A 16,297-nucleotide genomic window follows, 5' to 3' on the forward strand; every position below is an offset into this window, starting at 1 on the left:
CAACAAACATCTCTCTGTCTCCTTGACTCTTTGTGTGGCCATGCTTTAACGTGGGAATTTCATCTTCTGAAAGTTCCTGAGAAGTTCTTCCCTCAGAAACTATAGCTAGGTTAATATTTAAGAACTATGGCCCATCCTCTTATAAATTTTTGTCCCAGTGGACCGATAGTACTAAAGATGATTTAAAATTATAATGGCCACTTTGGAGCTGTTTTGAGCTTCCAAAACTTGGGGGGTTTTGTGCACTATATTTGAGAACAGTGGACTAGACAAATTAAATGAAAACTTTAATTTCTAAAGGGTCCAATCTGACACACCTGTTTAAAAACCATCGTCTCAGAAGCTATGAATATTTACCAAAAAACCTCAAGATCTTGCTAATCTCATTTTGTGTCCTGCAAGCTTGGATCAATATCCATTATTTTGGGGGCCCCAAAATACGTAAGACAGAAATGTTGTTTGCACGCTTTTTGTAGCCATATGTCACTGAGTAGAAATGGGGGATAAATTCCATTTGTGGTTATGGTCCTACCAAACTGCGACTAGACTCAGGGAAATCACATTGTTCATTAGAAGAAATGTTCCAATTAGATAAGATCATTTAAGAAGTGCACTAGAAAGCAAAGGTTTCAAAATGCCAAAAAAGCCTTATTGAAAGTTTCATTGCAAAAAGCTAAAGAAAAATTGAGATGAAAGGGAAACCTAAAAGAAAGACTATACAAAAGACAATTAAGTTAATGGCTTTACAGACATCTCCATAACTACATTCAAAGGTAGGGTCCTGTATGGGTCCTTCTCAGAGTTCACAAAACTTTGAGATATTTTCTGGTAAACTGCTATTCTATTCCCTTAAACAATCAAGGGGAAAGTAAAATTAAATTTTAAAGGAATTGTTCATTACTGACAGAAATATTTAATCTTTGTCCCAGCTGAAAGTTGACAAGATATTTGAAAGGATATAGTAACTTATCGTGAGAAATTTGACCAACGTACATACAGACAGGTGGATATAGACAGGTGGATTAACCTATGACGTTGTTTAAGTTACAATCCAATTTCTGAGGAATTGAAAGCAACTGTCCTTATCTTACAAATCTTTGCAAAACTGGAAATCCATCTCTAGAGGCAGTTCAGATTTGATTCATTCTCCTTTATCAATCTCAAAAACCACCCCTATTTATTTCAAAAAGTTTGTAACTTCTCCTGAAACTGTTTTCTAGACCATTACCAAGTCCTAAGACTGAAAGAAAAAAGAGCCAAATGGCTAGAGAAGCACCATTACCCAAAATGTGGCATCCTAAGTGCCTTTTCTACAAATATTCGAAGAAAAGCTTTAACCAGCTATGCAGATAACCTTAACTCATTCCATCTTCCAGAAACACAAATTGAAATCAACTTTCTTTCATAACTAGTGAGCTTTGTATTAGTATATATGATTCATGGTGGTAACTTTAAAACAATAGCTATGGGGTCCCTATGTATGTCTGTGTATATACATTTATGTCATATAGATGTGATATTTTTCTACTTCTGGATGGTATTATTTCTAAAATAGCTCTATTTAATGGCTTAAAACACACATTATATTGAGTGCACTCTCAAAAATATAATAGAAACTAACCTGAACGAGTTTTAGGATCACACGACCTAGGAAATATTTGGGATTAACGCTAATTTGTTTGTTGTCTTTGGAATGATCAGCATTAGACACGAAGCTTCTGTTCTACTTCAATTTACTAAAAGTTAAATAAATTCATGTTATTTCTGTTACAAAATGTGGCAGCAACAACATTGATGGCTGACTTTAATGTCTCATGAAGTTTTTGTAGGTAATCTTAACATAATTATTGGGAACAAGTAAACTAAATAGATGTAGGTAATATTAAACAGTTTTTAGGTGAAATTTTTCACAATAAGTATGTGTTATGGTATATGTACTTAAAAATCAATTTGCAGCTTGAAACTAGAATTTTGCTAAGTTACATTAAATGATGGAAATTCACCGAATGTCTAGATCATTTCCAAAGAAGATAAATTATTGAAAATTACTAAACAAGTCTAAGATTGCCTACTTTGGGCTTTATTACAGAAAAACTTAAAGATGTTTGGGTCTATTAGTAAACATTCCTTGTCCCACATTTAAAAAAAATATGCTATGAGAAAATGTATGTTTTCAGTAAAAGATCTTCTAAGAAATAGAGATATTTTTTGTTAAGAAAGTAAATTTGTCAGGAAGTAATTATGTTTCATCAAAATAATGACCTGTATTATTTTTATCAGGTCTTTAATCACAAGATCTTGGGGGTTCCTTACAAATATTTAATTTTCTGTATTTGTATGAAAACCTTTAATTGTTACCAAGGTTAAGTAAATAAGTAAACGTTGTTTTACAGTGCTCTATGACCCTATTTGGCCAAGTGTTTTAAAATATTTTGATATTTTTGACAAAATTCCCCAAATCAAATTCTAAATGAAGACTTTTTGACATGGAAATAAATTTGGGGTTTTCTAGATGGCCCCTGGAACATCTTGCCTCAAAGAATTTGTTCCCTCCTAGTAGAAAGAGGGAGATATTAAACTATTTAATATGTTAAGTTACATGAGAAGCATTGTTAAATAAATGATGTTAATCCATCTTAGATTATATTGTGTGGGTGAATATTATTAATATGTGTTCTAAAACATATAAAATTTGCAAAATTCTAATATACCTTGGTATATGTTATTAGCCACAATTCTAGCCACTATCTTAAAATTTGTATCATAAAAACAACAAAGTTTCTTTGTCAATTGCATTAAAAGGTTAAGTCTTCTGTCATTGATAGTTATTTTTTACTCTGACACTTACTCTAGAATACAGAGTTCCGATAAAATTTTACATTAGAATACTGAACTGAGTAAGAAATTATAGAAGTCTAACAGAAACTGATGGCTTCATAAAACTGTTAAGAAAAGATCAATTACAAATATTAATTACATGAGACTACATGAACTGAGGACAGTGTCCTAATGTTTTGTTTTTCCAGATTTAAAGAAATCTTTTCTCTTAAGCTATCAACAATTTGGTAAGATATATCTTTGTGAACAAAGATGGAATGTTTGCTTTTTCTCACTGTCTGATCCTTCCAGAATTCAGAAGCTCCCATTTGTTTAACAAAAACAAATTAGTTTTCCTTTGATTATCTTTGACTAAAGAAAATGATGGTAATTGTGGATAGAAAAATTATTTCTGCACCTTTGTAGATGTTGGATTCTAGTCCTGCTAATTGTCTTTGAGGTTTTGTTATAAACCTAAGGACTGGACTCTCCTGGTATAGGGTAATACCTTTGGTCTTGTCAACTCTTTTCACCACTCACTGACGTTCTGTGGTTCTTTGATCCCCTTGGCTGGCTGCCTTCATGAATTGCCTCCTAGTTCCTGTTTACTCTACAATTTGGACTTAGTGCTTTGTTTGTTATGACAAGAATTCTCATTGCTGTGAAACTTAATGTACTCTACATAACTCCATGTTATAAAAACACCACTCAGATAATGGTCACTCAGTGCTTTGAAATGATTACTAATGTTTGTGAAACTTCACATGAGAGACTTCAAGGAACTGCAGACAATGTTTACCCTTAAAAGAACTTGACAGTAGCATTCGTTTGCTCTGGCATTTTTATTGCTCAAAGGTGAGCTAAAAGGCTCCTAAGGAAACCCCTTTCTCTCCTATGTGGGACAGGAGATACTGGTAATGAGCTTTCTTTGAGACAAGAGACTAATGATGCTTTGATGGTTCATCAGCAATGCTTTCCAATAATCAATCATCAATGCTTTCCAGCGTTAGATCAGTGATGCTTTGGAGGGGATCTTCATCAAAAAGGAAAGGGTGACAGACGATTTGAGACCAGTTATATTAAATAGAGCTGGAGGAGATATTTGAAAAGAACTTTCTTTCTCATATTTTTCTTTTCTTCCACTATGGTCCAAACTAGCAATATTTGAAGAAGTCAGAACGGACAAGAATATCCTGTTTGTAAGAAATGATGAAATCAGACTTTGCTGATGACAAAATCACTAACCAATCAATCAAGTAAAAACCAGCCTTTCCTTATCTAGTGCATATGGACTCTTTTTAAATAAAACTTACCTCATCTCCTTTCGTTTTTCTCATAAAAACCCTCAGCCCCTCTTTTGTAATTGGGACACTGCTTGGGTTTCTACACAAATCTGTGCTTCCTGAATTGCAATTCTTTGAACCCACATAAATGTTTTGCCCTTAAACTCATTTCTGCTTTTATAGATTGACAACACTTACAGAGAATGAGGTATGCTATGGAGCCAGGACTGGCTGGAGACAAATCTCATGCTCATTTCCCACTTAATACTGAGAAAGCAATGGGCATGCTGTTTTCTTTGGTGGGAGGGACAAGCACAGAACAGCAATCCCTGCCAGAAACAAATGTGTACCATCTGAGCTTCATTGGAACATTTCATCTAGAGGTCCAATCAGGAGGAGATTTTAAATGCCCTAAAGGAACATGATAGTTCTGTATTCTTCAGCAATTTATGTCACCTCCTTTACTTCATCTGTAAAAAGGACCTCACGGGGTTGCCTGGAGAGTAAACAGCATTATGTGAGCAAAGCATGCAGCTGTAGGGGAGGAAGACAATTCCTCTACCCTCTAGGTCCTTCTGGCTAGTGTAAGAATTAAATTGACATGAAACAGAATAATAGGAGAAAATTAAACAAAGTTTAAAAACAGGTATACTTGAGAGAAACCCAGGAATCCTGAGTGACTCCAAGGAATACCAAAATCTGTCACCTTGAATATGACCTCCAGCTAACGAACAAGGAGGATGTTGTGGGTAGTGGTTTGGGTCATCAAAGGAGAGGAAGGCATTTTACATGGAAATAGAAAAGTAAAGGGGCCAACTATGGACAATGTGAGGTGAGAGACACATTTTACATTACACTACAGTTACCTGATAGTACTTTCTTCTTCCTGGAACAGGCCTTCTATCCTAAAACCTTTTAGGTAATTAGTGGGGAGGGTCAAAGTTTCTTTCAGAGCCTTTGTCTCCTTAAAAATAATGAAGGCAAAGAGACACATTTTGGGTGGTCAATTCTGATCCCTCACATTCCTGTTTTTGAAACTTTAAGAAGTTTCACAGTCCAGAAGCTGAGTTGGTAGATTATTGCATTTCACTGAACACATTTCTTAGTTCTGATACTAGATCAATACATTTAAATTCATTTTAGAAGGCGGTGATGTGGGTGGGATCCCATACTGTGGCCTATATTGTGGAAGCAAGAAATCTGATATTTAATAAGTATTTCTTTGGAAACAAAAAGAAAAACAACATGAGTTGTTGGAGTAAATTATAAACCAGTTTATCTGCCCATGGGACAGTCCCTCAAGAAGATTTCTAGATGTCAGGGTTGAAGCATCTTTTGCAGCTTGAAATTTTCTGATTATGTCATCTGGTGTCCAGGTATCCTTTTGAGTGTCTTACATAACAACAGGCATGCTATTGTGGTGATCTCTTTTAAGTGTATATTAACTTAGCCAGCTTCAGTTTGCAGAGCTTCAGGAAACAGAGTGGTTGCTGTTCTCAACAATTCCTAATGAAAATGATGGAAAAATTTGAAAATTTTAGTTTGGAGATTTGTAGCTAGATATTTCAGGAGACAAGAAGAATTCAGGATCCCCCCTAGATTATAGACAGAAAAGAAACCATTAAGGGCAATTAAAAAAACTAGAAACTAATATCTTCGAATACGTACTATAGTTTCTTCTGAAACATAATTTTTATCTCTAAAATCACAATCATTTTTACCAATTATAGCAAATTAAAATTAACTGGTTTTTAAAATGTCTAGTTTCAACAAACCTGGCCCTATTATTTACATACATAAAGCAAGACTCATAGCTGATCTTACAGCCTCTTTCAAATTTGCTTTGCTGGAACTTTTTATAAGATATCTCAGATTGAACTTCAAAGGTATTTTGAGGCTAGGAAAGCCAACCCAAGGACTTTTCAGATTCAACCTGCAATACCTAGAGATTTGGGTGAATTACCTGCCAGAAAAGTGACCTTCTTTACTCACCTGGTAAGTTTTATGGGAACCCTGTAAGCAAAGAACCAAGCCAATATTTCCAAGCGACTTTATTTCGTAAAGTTCAATCTTCGTTTCCCAAAAGGCATCTGGTCATATCTGAGTCTATGCATGTTTCTCTCAAATGCAACATTCCAGTAAAAGCTTTGGTAATATGACCAATGTTTTCAATTTTGTCCTGTTATAAGGAGAATAGATTCCTATTGAACTTATGCAAATAACTCCATTACCATGAAGTAAGAAATATTCTCTCACTAAGAGTGTCAAAATTCTGGTGGGATCTGTTAGGGAGAAAAAGATAAATGTTTCAAATCTGATTACAAAACTATAACTTTCAAATTGCTATAAGTCATAGTTTTCTCTTAAGAGGAAAGAGAGAACCTTTTCACAAACCTGAACAAACAAAACATTTAAAAAATCTGCAATATTTCAAACAAAACGTCACAAAAATTTTAATGATCCTCATCAGTTCATTCGGTCCCATATAATCAATGCTTGATCTTGATCTTTTATTAGCTGTTTCAGGAAGTCATCAGTTCCTGTACTAGAGTTCTGTAATTTTTTTAACCTAGTCCAGTTTTATGATCTGATAGTTGATCAAAAACCTGGAGTCCAAAGTAGGTTCCAGAGCCTTTTCTGTCAATATCTCTGAGGAAGAATACATTTGGAAAAGCAGAGTAAAACGCAACTCTCTGTAAATGACAAAAGACTTAAAAATGGCAATTGACAAAGAAATTTGGTTATTTTTGTGCCATACAACACTTTGAAATAATAAGTAGAATTATGGCTATAATCATTACAGATCAGGATTTTATGAATGTTATATAATTTTTAAAACACTTACATCAATAACATGTACCTACATTATATATCATCTGTGAAAGTTTATCATCATTTATTTGGTAATGCTTCCCATATAATTTTCATACCAAATAAGTCTAATTAGTTTAACATCTTCCTCCTTATAGGAAGAGAGAGAGCAAACTATTTGAGAAGTCCCAGGGCTACTTGAAAATTCTCAAAGTTTCCCTGATCAAAAGAAAGACTTTAATTTTGAGCAAAGTTTATCAAAAATATTAAACACTTTTAAAACACTTGGTCAAATTGCAAGGAATGTTTAGTTATCCATTCAATCAACGTGAAAACATAAACAGTTAAGAAAACCTTAATAGAGAGACCTTAGTCTTTTTGAACACAGGAAATTATTTTAACAAATCATATATTGGTGCCATTCATGTAAAGGATAACATTTACTATATACATTGGAGATTTTTTTCTTGTCTTTAAACCAAATCAAGGTATAGGGCATTGCTCTGGTCTCTGATGTATATCCAGTAAAACAAAAGATTATCAGGAACTAAGACTTGATGTCTGCCCCACACAAAGATGCCTCCCACACTCAGAGACCAGCCCCATATATAACTGGCTTGTAGTCTTTGTTCTGTAAGATGATTCCTTTGGACATTAGTTGACCATCTTCTCCCTTGCTAGCAAGCTGTAATAAAACCTTTTCTCTCCTACCACCTTGCCTTTCAGCAATTGGCATGTTTTGCAACAAGCAGACAATACCCCCTTGGGTGGTAACAAACTTGGGACTCCAGATGAGACCTTGGGTCTTGCTCATGGCCAACTGTCCTCGGATGGGTAATCTGTTGGCTAAGTCCCTAGCAGCTACCAAGGTTCTCTTTGGCTTGAGGGTCTGCCCTTCTTCCTTTTCCTTTTCTGATGCTAGCTGCCTCCTAACACTGACTGTAGAAGGAAAAGAAACAGCTGTGTCTGGCAAGTCCACAGGCTCAATCTGAAATAGGGTAAGTCACCTCCCTTCCCCTCCATCTGGGGTCTTTCTATTTACAGCAGGCCTATCTGCCATCCAATAGGACCATTTTGACATGCATTCAGAGTGGGAAAAATTGTAGGATGTTTTACCCAAAATCTAGTTCACCGAGTCTGGTTTTTCTTTGTCTGCATCTGTGTCTGTAAACAGCTCCAGGATCAGACACAAAGCAGTTCTACCATACATCCTGTAACTTATCACTTTATAAATAAATAAAGGTACATATATTTAGAGTTTATTCATGCATAAATTATTGCCAAGGGAGTTTTGAAAAAAAAAAAAAACAAGAAAACTTGCTTACCAAAAAGCAAGAATTGTTATACAGCTATACTTATTAAAATACTGTATTCCTGGCATAGGAATAGACAAAATTTGGTATTTGTCTATTGTCACCTTTACAAATGGTGTCTATTTGCACCATTTGTAAAGGTGAAGCTGTGCATTCACAATGACTCCACTTCTAGATGTTTCCTTACAGAAATTGTCACATGTAAGTTGACACATACAGTGAAAAGAAGAGAGAGAGTAAAAAAGGCTGTGTGAAGCCTATGGAACCTTAGTTATCATAGGGGTGGCAATGAAAAACTGTGGGATTAATGATGGATTACTCAATAATTTGGGGGAGAAATTGGATGTCCACATTCAGATTCCTACTTCTATCTCATAAACAAAAATTCAGTTCAAAGAAGATTAAAGAAAAAATGTGCAGAATAAAGCCTTAACACTATTAGAAGAATATAAATGAGAATATGTCAATGCTTCAATGTAAGGAAAAAAGCTTTCATAGAGCTGCAAAATAGGTAAAATACATGGTCCCTGGAACAGTAGAGCAAGTTCAAGTTGGTTCATTTAGTGTACAATTCTTCTTGCCTGAGGTCACGGAAGTGAGAGGAACTGAAGTTTCCACTTGTGGTTCTTGTGGAATTATAGAGTAATGTGATTACCTGATTACCTGTTAGGGCAGCAGCATCAAGGGTGCATTAAGAGAGGAGGGCTTTGTGTGTTGGGAAGAAGCTCATGAGCACCTTTCTAGAATGCACTGTTGTGTCAGGCTGGGAATTGGACCATTTCATAGGGAGACAGGTCACCTTATTTATTCCTGCCAGGACAGAAGTTCTTACAAATCAATCTGAATAAGAATCATTGCGGAGGTCTTTGAAAAATACACACTTTCAGCCTTCATCCTACATTTCTGATTTATTGTGTTGGATGTTGCCCAGAACCTGCACTTTTATTCAAAGTTTTCCAGGTGCTTCTGATGCAGGTAGTCCCTGGACCACAGTTTGAGAACTATTGTTCTAGGAGCTATTGACTCTAATCTAGAGTCAAGGTCAAGAGATCCGGTAGAAAGCTGGAGGATCCAATACACAAGAGACCACACACAGGTGAATCTGGCATTTCTGTACTTCGGGATTAGTTTTATATCCTTAAACCTGGCCCAATATGACAGTCACATCCTTTTCCCATTTGACTTTTCAGTTCAAACATATACTATTTATTGATTGTTCTTGGAAAGCATCCCTTTATTTTAATTATTGGGAAAAAATTAATCTGATAAGACTCATTCTAGTTTAGGACTTGGCCATGTCAATGTTGGGGGAGGGGTGGAAAGGAACTTTGGCTTTACTTGTTTAGGACAGAACAGTTCTGGCTGAGGCTGAACTTCAAAAGACCCGTGAATAGAACACAATGCTTGGCATCTCTACAACAATCACTTTGTTCCTACACTTTCACTGTGTGAACAGTGCCATGGTTGGGTATGGTAGAGGAAACATCAGTTTGTCCAAAAGAAACATTGGATACCAGCTCGAGGTCTTCATGAAGTCCAAAGTCTTCATTCCATCATTTCTCATTCTCCTGAGAAAGGCAGGAGCTCCTTTCTCAGGCGTTATCTCAGCATAATGAATGGACAAATGATTAGGTATCACTATTCTTCCCATATTGCTCTCGTAAATGTCTCCCTGAACACATCAACCCTAGGTTACTTTGTCCCAGAAAGCAGATAAAATGAACTCCACCAGCTCCTAGAAGAGGGGAAGGAATATGATGTCTGCTAGACTGCTTGCCTAAGGCCTGGAGATGAGAGAAAGTGCTCATTGGGAGTGGAGGGAGGCCAGTGGACATAAAGGTGGGGGATGGGCACTGAACTGAGTGTCTCGTTCAGAGCACAGTGAAGTCAGGGCGGTAAGTGAGGCAGGGGCTGGTCTATCCTTTGTGTCAAGACTTATTGGCAGCCACAAGCAATATTTTCAGTGAAGAATAGGGGAGATGTGAATCACTGTGTGCCTCCCAGATAGCACAGTAATACACACCAGAATCACTTTGTTCCAGCTTCCGGATTTCAATTTTACGGTTCCTCTCTGTGCTTTCATAAACACGGTATCTCTCTAAACGGATTCCTGGATCCGACACTAATCTGGAGTCTTGATGATGGTAGTAGACAATTCGTTGTGGGGCTATTCCCTCCTTGTGTCGGTACCAATGGACGTAGGTGATCCTTTGTTTAATATCACAAGTGAATACAACTGAAGACCCAGCCTGCTTGGTGATTGACATTTGTGTCCCTTCCACGTTGGAAGATATCCAAGTGGCTGCAAAGGGAACAATGAAAAGTAATGAGGAAGCGGTAATAGGAATTCCTTCGTGTGGCCTCCCATTGCCCAAAAAAGAGAGAAAAATCCTAGGAGCATCCAGGCAGCACACTTACCAGGAGCCAGGAAAGCTAGAAGGAAGGCGAGAGTCCACAGCATGCCGTCCTCCTCAGGCCTTAGAAGGAAAGGGACAGACGACAGGAGGGGCAGACACCCTCTCACAATCCAGTCCTGCTCAAAAGACAGGGACCCCAGCACATAAGGAGGGATTCAGAGCCAGGCTCTGCACAGCTGTCACAGGAGGGCAGTGACTGAGGGGCTCTCCTAGAAGACCACCCAGCTGATGACCCAGAGTGGGTGGGGCTGGGGGAGGCCTGGGGAGGAGCCCTGCCTCTCTGCTCAGCCCATTTCCTGACAGCCTCCTGGGGCAGGCTGAGAGCAGGCCCTCTGCAGAAGAGGAGGAACCAGGAGCCCTGAGAGCCCAGAGCAGAGGAAGGGACAGCCTGAGCCAATGGAGGGGGCAGGGGAGCCATGGATGCAGCTCCATGTCCCCTGGTGCAGGGAGCGGTCCTGAGTCAGGGGACTTCCCTGCAACTCAGGGTTCAGTGTTCCCGCTGCTGCCATGGGCTTGTCCTGCGATGCAGCTTCTGTATTCTCGCCCGCCCTGAACCGACTTCCTTTCCACCTCTGTCAGTAAACTGTGAGGCACCCACAGCAAAGCTGACAAGCTCTGAACCTGCTTTAGTAAAAGAAATAGGATCAGTTATGTTGGTCTACATCTGACTCTCCTCAAAGAGAAATTAATGTGTGTGGGTGTGTATGTATCACGTCCATGTGTTAGACGATTTCTCTTCATCCTCATGTAAAAAGGACACCTCGCATAAGGTTGCCAAAGTTAGTAAAGAAAAAAAGTGTAGGGTGCTAGGCAATATTTGGGACATACTTGAACTAAAGAACTATTTGTTGTTTATCTTCAATTCAGATTTCCTTGGGCATCCTGTGTTTTCTTAGGCGGCCCTCCCCTCAGGAAGTGTACCCACATCTGCTATTTACTTGGATTCACAGATGGGTAGATAGGTGATCAAACAAGTATAGTGAAATCATGGGAGAATTGAGGTCACGCATACAGAGATTTGAACCCCCGCTTTTATAAATGTGTTTGGACACATGTTTACAGCACATAGAAAAATGCTCTCTCCATCTTTGTTTTGGCCTCTCTCTCACGTGGTTCATTTTCTGCCATCCTAACAGACAGCTGGGAAAGGAGGAAGGGAGGGGACTCGGGCTGCTCTTCCTTCTGCCTTGGGGACCACACGTGCAGAGACATGAGGTGTCGCAGCAGCAGCTCTGCAAGAGAACATTCCAGGTCACTATGCAGGAAGCAGCTCAGTGCTGTGGAGTCCCAGCACATCCCTGCTGGACAGAATCGTGGTTTAAAGGTGAGAAAGGAGAAAATGGTGTCACACTAGAGTGGAAAGAAAATTCTTAAAAAAGTAAGAAGAGAAAACTGCTCCACCAGAATGTAAAAAGAAGTATAGAGCTACAGTAATGAAAAGAGGGCGTTATTGGGGCTAGAATATATTCATGGAACATAGTATATCCTGAGAGAGAGATAGTGAGGGAGAGAGTGAAGAAAAAGAAAAAAAAAGATTAAATTACATCCTCTGGGCCTCGCGTTGTCGGTGATAATTATAATATTGTTTCTATTTATATTTTTATAATTTTACTTGACACTGTTAGGAATTATGATTTCAGTGTAAGGGAAAATGCAGATATAAAAATTAGAAATTTTAATAAAATCCCTACGATCTATAATTTGAATCTGTTCTCTCTAAAACAGAGGTTTTTTTTTTAGCTATAAACTGAAAAACTAGAGACCAATAACCCTGCAGGAGCAATGAGCTCTTCTAGAATCTGTACTGTGGCATCAAGTACTATTTTTCACTAAAAGACTAGGGCTCAATGGAGAAATGCCTGAATCTAGGACTGAGAAGGAGGTGGACAAGATCAGTGACATGTCATCTCGCCTGAAAGCAAAGACGCCGTGAGAGATGGCTGTGGTCATGTCACAGGATGCAGAAGTCATATCGCTGAGTCTCTCACTGGCCACAGGACAATATGAGCATCGAAAGACCAACACCTAAGCAAACATGTTAAAGCCCTAATATATGAAAACACACAGGCTCACTGATGAAGCTCAAAATTAGTGTGTCACCTGTGGAGGTTGCTAAGGCACTATCTCATTATTCTGAAAAGGGGAATACAGAAGAATCGAACATTTCCCTTCTCTTTCTGTACAAACTGTATTTCAGGACACCAGAGCTCATGAATGAAAATTCTTCTTTATGGGAGTATTAAGAGCAATAAATTCAGGAGAACTATTAAATTAGGAAATTACCTTCCTGCAACCCTAACGATGTCCTGGACTAGACGACCACCGTCAATGGCTGTGCAGCTCTGCCTCCTGCACTGGCTCTCTCTCCACCATTCTATGTCTCTGTCTCCCCCCTGCTGTCTCCATCACTCTTCATATCCCCCCATCTCTCTGCCTCTAGGTCAACACTCTTTCTTTTCTCTATTTCCTGTTTTCTCCATCCCTCTCTTCTATCTGCCTTTCCAGTTCTGTCTCTTTCTCTTTCTGTACTTCTCTTTATCTCTCCTCTTTCCTACCATCTCTCTCTTATCTCTTTATGTTTATGTCTCTGTATCTCTCTGCCTATTTCTACTAACTATCTTTCTTTTTCTATCTCTCTATCTATATCTTTCTTATCTATCTTACATTCTATCTCCATCTCTACCTCTCTTTCCGTTTCATCCCAAGGTAGTAACAACTACTTTAAATTCTGTTATCCCCAAATCAGTGTCATTTCAGGATTGACATCTATTAATGGCTTTTCCATTGTGAGATTTTGAGATTTTCCTGTTTCTCCATATACTGAGTAATTTTGGATTGTACCCTGCACATTTTGAATGTTATGTTAGGGGTTCGAGGCAGTGTTTAAATACTACGGAGATGCAGAGTTTTTTGGTTGCAGACAATTGACAAAGTTAGCAAGTTCCCACCTGCTTTTGGTGGGCAGTTCCAATCAGTGCAGCTTTCAAAGCCTTTATAGTGCTACTCAGATCTGTCCTGTGTGAGCGCCACCCAGTGGCCAGTCTTGGACCCGGGCCATGGTTTACCCCTAGATCAGTTTGCAAAGCCAGTGGTAGGCTGTTTAGGGTCATATCTATGCCTGTGCAGCTAGGGGGGAAACCCAGTTGTTCAAACACCATTGTGTGAAATTTCTTCCTTAAACTCTCTCCTCTCTGCAATCTTTACAACATTTTCCAATTCACAGGGGTCCCCCTTTCTATCTTGTGGCCAGATAGGTTGGGCTTTAGCATACTTGTTCTGCTTTGCATTTCCTGCAACTATGTCTGCGTTCGGGGCCAAGCAGGGAGAGGAAAAAGAGAGGACAAAAGCCACCAGGATTCTCTCTACACTGAGTCCTCAAAGCAGGGGTTATAGTTGCATTCAGTGAGAGACACAGTGTCAAATGTACCCAGTGCAATTTATCCAGCCTGGACCTCACTCCTTGCAATCTGAACTCACAGCTTCTCAATCAAGAAGCGCAGTTTATTTCACCATTTTTTAATGTGTGAGAAAGTTAGAGGGTTCCAGTCCCAAGTATAGGCCTCAAGAGGCCTAATGCACTTCTGCAGGCTCTCTCGGACCCTCACCGCTGTCATGAGAACAAGTCCTGTCTGGCCTGTTGGAGGATGAAAGATCACGTGGAACAGAGCTGATTCGTTCCAGCCCAGGCCACCTTGACCAGCCAGCCCCCAGCCAACCCATCAGGTGACCAACACATGACCAAATGCAACAAAGATCAGCTGAGCCTGTCCCAGATCAGCAGACTAGCCATGCCGATCAACGGACTTGTGAGAATTAATAAATGTACTTTTAAGCCACTGTGTTTCAGACTGTTTGTTATAAAGTGTTATTGTGCAATACAAGAGATATAGACAGACAGATAGATAGACAGATAGATAGATAGACAGATTGATTTTTTGTTAGTACCATGGAGTCAGTTCCAATTCCTAGCAACCCCGCGTACAGCAGAGCAGAACCCTTCTTGGTCTTTTTGTGCCATCCTCTCATCCTCCAATGCTATATCACACAATGCTCCACTGCTATTCATAGGATTTTCAAGGGCAATTTTCTCAAGTGGGTGGCCAGGTCCTTCCTCTTAAGATAAATAAATAGATATATAGATATATGTAACTGGAAAGATACTAAATATAAAGAGAAAAAGAAAGTTAGAAATGTATATAATCATGACATCTAAAATATATACGTATGCATGTAAGCAAATTTGTAACAATATATAGATACACTATTTGTAGCAATATGTATATAAATATGCATATATCTCTAACTTTTCTCTTTCTGTCAATAATTACATCTGTTTCTGTATATCTATCTCTGTCTTGCTAACTCTATCACACTCAATGTGCCCACATATATCCTTTATCTCTATAGCTCTATCACCCTCTCCGTCTGTCTCCAATTCTTTCTTACTGTATCTTTCCCTATTTCTACATCTCTGACTCTGTATGTGTACCCCTCTCTCTCTCTATCAGTACGTTTATATCAAAACCTCTCTCTAGTCTCTGTTCTTTTTTTCTCTATATCCATCTTCCCTCCCTCTCTGCCTGTCTCTATTTTCATCTCTCTATCCCTCTGTCTCTGTCATGCTCTCTATCTGTCTTTTAATTACCCTGTGTCTCTGTTATTTTTCTCTCCTCTGTAGAGACATCTATCCATCTCTATGTATAATTCTCTCTCTCATTAGCTATTTTTATCACTGTATGACACTGTCTCAGTCATTCTCTCTTTTTCTCTAACTCCCACTCCATAGCCTCTCTCTCCATGTTTCTATTACTAATTTCTGCGCTATCAGTGTCTCTCTAGCTTCCTCTCCCTCTCTCATATTGACCTCTCGCCTCCATCTCTCCCTTTCTTTCTTGTGACCACAGTGAGGCTTGTCAATAATGATTGTAATGAGCTTCAAGAGGGCACAAACCTTCGTATTAAGAGCATTTGGAGCAAAACCTGGGAATTAAATATATATAGGGGATAAAGTACCATGTGTATGTCTAGGAAGATTCTTATAGGGATGTCAGTGAAACTGAACTAAACAGTGTGTGTATTTGCTACAGAGGATTAAAAGAAGCTGTCGGTGAACAACATTTTCATACAGTCAGTCTGGGCTGGGACACGACTGGGAAGCAGTGACTCTAATGTAAATCATTCCTCATCACATGGGACTAAAGTAGGAGTTGACAGTGGAGGAGAGAGGAAGCCACACTAGGTGGACAAAGGGGCCCAGTTCCTGTCCCCGGGCCCTGTGCTGCTCTGTGCCGCCCTGCAGCTTCCCAGACAGCAGCAGCATCTCCTGCCAGTGCTGGGGCAGGGCTGGGCAGGCACAGTTTCCAGGGAAGCTGAGTGTAGCCCAGAAACCTCAACCAAAGCTTCGCATCCTGCCTGCTCTTCCCACAGGCTTTGTGGCTGCCAGGTGCGTGTGGTCTTCAGGGACCTGCAAGTTCTAATCCACTCCATGTGGTATCACCATTCCAGACTTCCTTTCCCCGTGAATGGTCTGATAAACAGTGAGCTGAAGGAGATGGTCCATCTTAGGACAGAGCTGCCAAAAAGGGAACACTTTGGAGAGGATGACTTGAGACCTTCTACTTCTGTGAGGCTATATTGCCTTTGAAAAGACAGCATG

At 39.1% G+C, this 16,297-nt stretch overlaps 1 protein-coding gene and 1 gene segment (V, D, J or C); both read right to left on the reverse strand.

The window, feature by feature from the left end:
* Positions 1-11,146, reverse strand: part of LOC103562134 (T-cell receptor gamma chain C region C10.5-like) — a 39,490-nt gene extending 28,344 nt beyond the window's left edge. Inside the window, 2 exon segments of the C gene segment in view lie at positions 10,222-10,526; positions 10,643-11,146. Of these exon segments, the coding sequence occupies positions 10,222-10,307 (86 nt within the window).
* The window catches only part of LOC103545034 (platelet binding protein GspB-like), a 476,815-nt gene that overhangs the window by 283,618 nt on the left and 176,900 nt on the right, over positions 1-16,297 (reverse strand). The gene's annotated exons all lie outside the window — the stretch shown is intronic.

Source organism: Equus przewalskii, chromosome 4, assembly GCF_037783145.1.
Source record: "Equus przewalskii isolate Varuska chromosome 4, EquPr2, whole genome shotgun sequence".
Lineage (NCBI taxonomy): Eukaryota > Metazoa > Chordata > Mammalia > Perissodactyla > Equidae > Equus > Equus przewalskii.